This window comes from Nicrophorus vespilloides, unplaced genomic scaffold, assembly GCF_001412225.1.
Source record: "Nicrophorus vespilloides isolate i.1.1-1 unplaced genomic scaffold, Nicve_v1.0, whole genome shotgun sequence".
Lineage (NCBI taxonomy): Eukaryota > Metazoa > Arthropoda > Insecta > Coleoptera > Silphidae > Nicrophorus > Nicrophorus vespilloides.
This window is the reverse complement of record NW_017099701.1, coordinates 16,138-19,122: the sequence shown is the minus strand read 5'-3', so window position 1 is coordinate 19,122 and position 2,985 is coordinate 16,138. Positions and strand designations below refer to the sequence as shown.

General features: G+C 32.1%; 1 protein-coding gene across 2 annotated transcripts in view; it reads right to left on the bottom strand.

Moving 5' to 3' along the window:
- LOC108565255 (ras-related protein Rab-3) overlaps nt 1-1,195 on the bottom strand; it is an 8,383-nt gene extending 7,188 nt beyond the window's left edge. The window contains exon 1 of one of the 2 annotated variants that reach the window (XM_017924609.1): nt 937-1,195. Coding sequence is in view for 1 of the 2 variants with exons in the window: in XM_017924608.1 (XP_017780097.1) it covers nt 16-61 (46 nt within the window). In the remaining variant the exon portion in view is untranslated. Of the gene's footprint in view, nt 1-15; nt 82-936 lie in introns of those variants that run through there. The other variant, XM_017924608.1, reaches the window with a different exon arrangement.
- Between the last annotated feature and the right edge of the window lie 1,790 nt (nt 1,196-2,985).

The window sequence follows — 2,985 nt, the reverse complement described above, 5'->3', positions numbered from 1 at the left end:
ATACAATATTAATACCTTTAGCATCCAAATTGTCGCTGCTACGACGACGAAACTTATGCATTTCGAAACGAAAACTGGATATAACCGATAACGAAACGTTACTTTATACATGTGGATACGAGTTTCAGCCACTTCCACCATACGCGATAAATGCTTTTTTGAATGTTGCTCCATTTACGAGCGCCGCGATAATTTGTGCTCCGATAATTTGCATAACAAAAATAGAAAAAGAAACGAAAATGAAAGAGAATTCATTTAAATTTATTTATATACACACGTATAAATGTTGTAAATTCGCGTTTGCTTTCATTGATTATGGGAGGCAATCATCATTATTTTAAAGGGTGGCTGGAGACAGGCTTCAAGTATATCAACACGACAAAAAAGAGAGAGAATATAATCGATTGAGGGGACCTGAGAATCCCGGTACAAAACTTTGTCCGAGGTACAAACAAGTTCGTCGATAAATATGAAAATAAAAAGGCAAACTTGTACTTGAGATTCAAGGGTATCTGCGTCTGGAGCGCGATTATTTCATTTTTTGTTATGTTTTTTTTTTGTGCTACTTCTATATGTATATACATTTCTTCTTTAATTTGTTGTTGTTCGTACGGGACAATAACAAAACAATTGTGGCAACAGCACGGCACGTGCATTTCGAGCAATCGATACGTGTACGAAAAATTGAAACAGCCAAGGTCCCTGGGATCGATCTCGGGATGTTGAGATAACGCCCAATCGGATCGTAAGAACCTCGGACGCCGTCGATGGGAATGGCAAATTTATGTATTTTTTTTAGTACAAATAAGCTTTAAACTTTGATTCGATTTGGATTGGAGGGTTGGTTATGCAATTGCGTTGATTTTGTTTATTGCACGAGAAACGAGAGGGTGAAAAAAGGTGAATTGTGGAAATTAGCAATTCGTAATCACTGACCTTAGTTATGTTTGTTCGGTGATTGCTTAGGCGGTGGCGCGCAGCAAGTCTTCGCGGGCAGAGCTTTCGCAGAGCTTTGGGATGGAGCTGGTTATGGCTATGGCGAGCTTTCGCTGTAGACTAGCAGGAATCGATCAGCTGAGGGTACACTCGGAGGCGAAGCTATCTTTCGGCCTTCTCGCTCCTCCCCACGCAACTTTCGGTCGACGAAATCGATAAACGGCGGCCCACGCACTCCGTTACATAACAACACCTTTGCTGATGTAACCAACTATTATAAAGGTGCAATACAGCGCAAAATATTAAGTTGATTACGTTCTTGTATGTTGTATAGGTTTTGATATGCTTTTGATTTTTTTTTGGGATTTTTTTTTTTAATTTTTCGTCTGAAATGTCCGCTTTTTGGCGCGGAGTGTATTCGGCGCATGTCGTTGCAGGGCATCAATAAAGGGCGTTTATTCATTTAGCGACATCTACGGTTTTCATGAACTAGTTTCACCTGCAGCATTTTCCCACTGGGAAAACAGAAAACTTTTCTTTGATCCTTGTAAAATATGTTGCATAACGTTACTTTTGTTACATCATGGTATATGTAAATTTAAATTACATATAATTATAATTATCACTATATCATTTATATTTACTTGAAGCAAAAAAGCCAAGAAATATTATTGCTTGGTTCCATAATTTCTTGCATATTTTTTTTAAATTAAACTTTATTTTATTACCCAATTGATTATAAAGTTGACCAGGGCCGTCTTATTAGCACACTAATACGCACCACACTTTGTGGGGCCCACAAAAAAAGTTGAATTGGAATTCATCCCCTTGTAATATTTCTTTTCAAGAATATTTAAATTATAATTTACTCCCCGTCATCAATTTCATCTATGAAAAATATTGGTAAGATGCCGATCCTTTAACACCGTCACGATTTACATAATTTTACTTATTTTTTAGGGCAACCTCAATGCCCTAATGTTAAGCGATTCTAAACATATATTGACTTGTAAAGGTTTGAATTTTTAGGGAAAAAAGTGAAAATAAAATAAAATATAAAGTCAGTGAATTTTCATGCTCCAATTTTATTGTTCATTTTTGCCAGATTAGTAGAGAATAACAGAATAGACTATAAATATATCATTAAATTCTTTGCAAATACCAGATTTTCATCTTTTATTTGCATGTAATCATAAATTATCGAGTAATTAAAATAAAAATAATTTGAAAATCGGAAATATCTCTGTTATTGGTTACTTTTATTTTTATAATTTTATATGAAAAGATGCAAAATTAATCTTCCAATATATGTCAAAAATATTATAAGTATCTTCGAATTAAATGAAATAAATTATCATTTTTAAGATCCTATACGATTGGCTAACATCAGAAATATGGTTGTCATCTGTTTATAAAGTCCAAAGTTTTGTCTTTAATTTACATAAACGATAATCTGAATATTGTGAGTGGTTGTTCATTAATTAAACAAAATGTATTTTGAGACTTGAAATATATTTCTTAACTTTTACTGTTTTTTTTTACAAAAATAGTCAATATTCACAAAAAAGGTTAAAATGAACATTTAACGCTCTAATTAACTTATATGTATTAATTTAGTAATTAAATATAACGCGAAGACCAGGAAAATGATCAAAAGATCGTGTATAATTAACATTATGTAGCAATATAATGCAATCAAAATATGTTTATCAAGTTATTTTATCAAAATTAAAAATATGAGCAGGGCTTGGAAAAGGTTTATTTTTTGATTATATTATTATTAATATTATTATTCGATAGTAAAATGTTGGTCTTTATTTTTAGTCCAATGATGTTTGTCAACAAATAAAACAATCTATAATAGTTGTATATTTGTATAACAAAATATTAAAGTCAAGTTGCAGTACTGTAGATGTTAGTAATCCCATAAAATCATAAATCATTATTTTAATCATAAAAACGATGAGTTCATCAAATTTATTCTCACGTTCATTCTATTTAATCCCAGAAATAAAGTTAGCGACATACTTTAATTTGTTTATTAAGTGT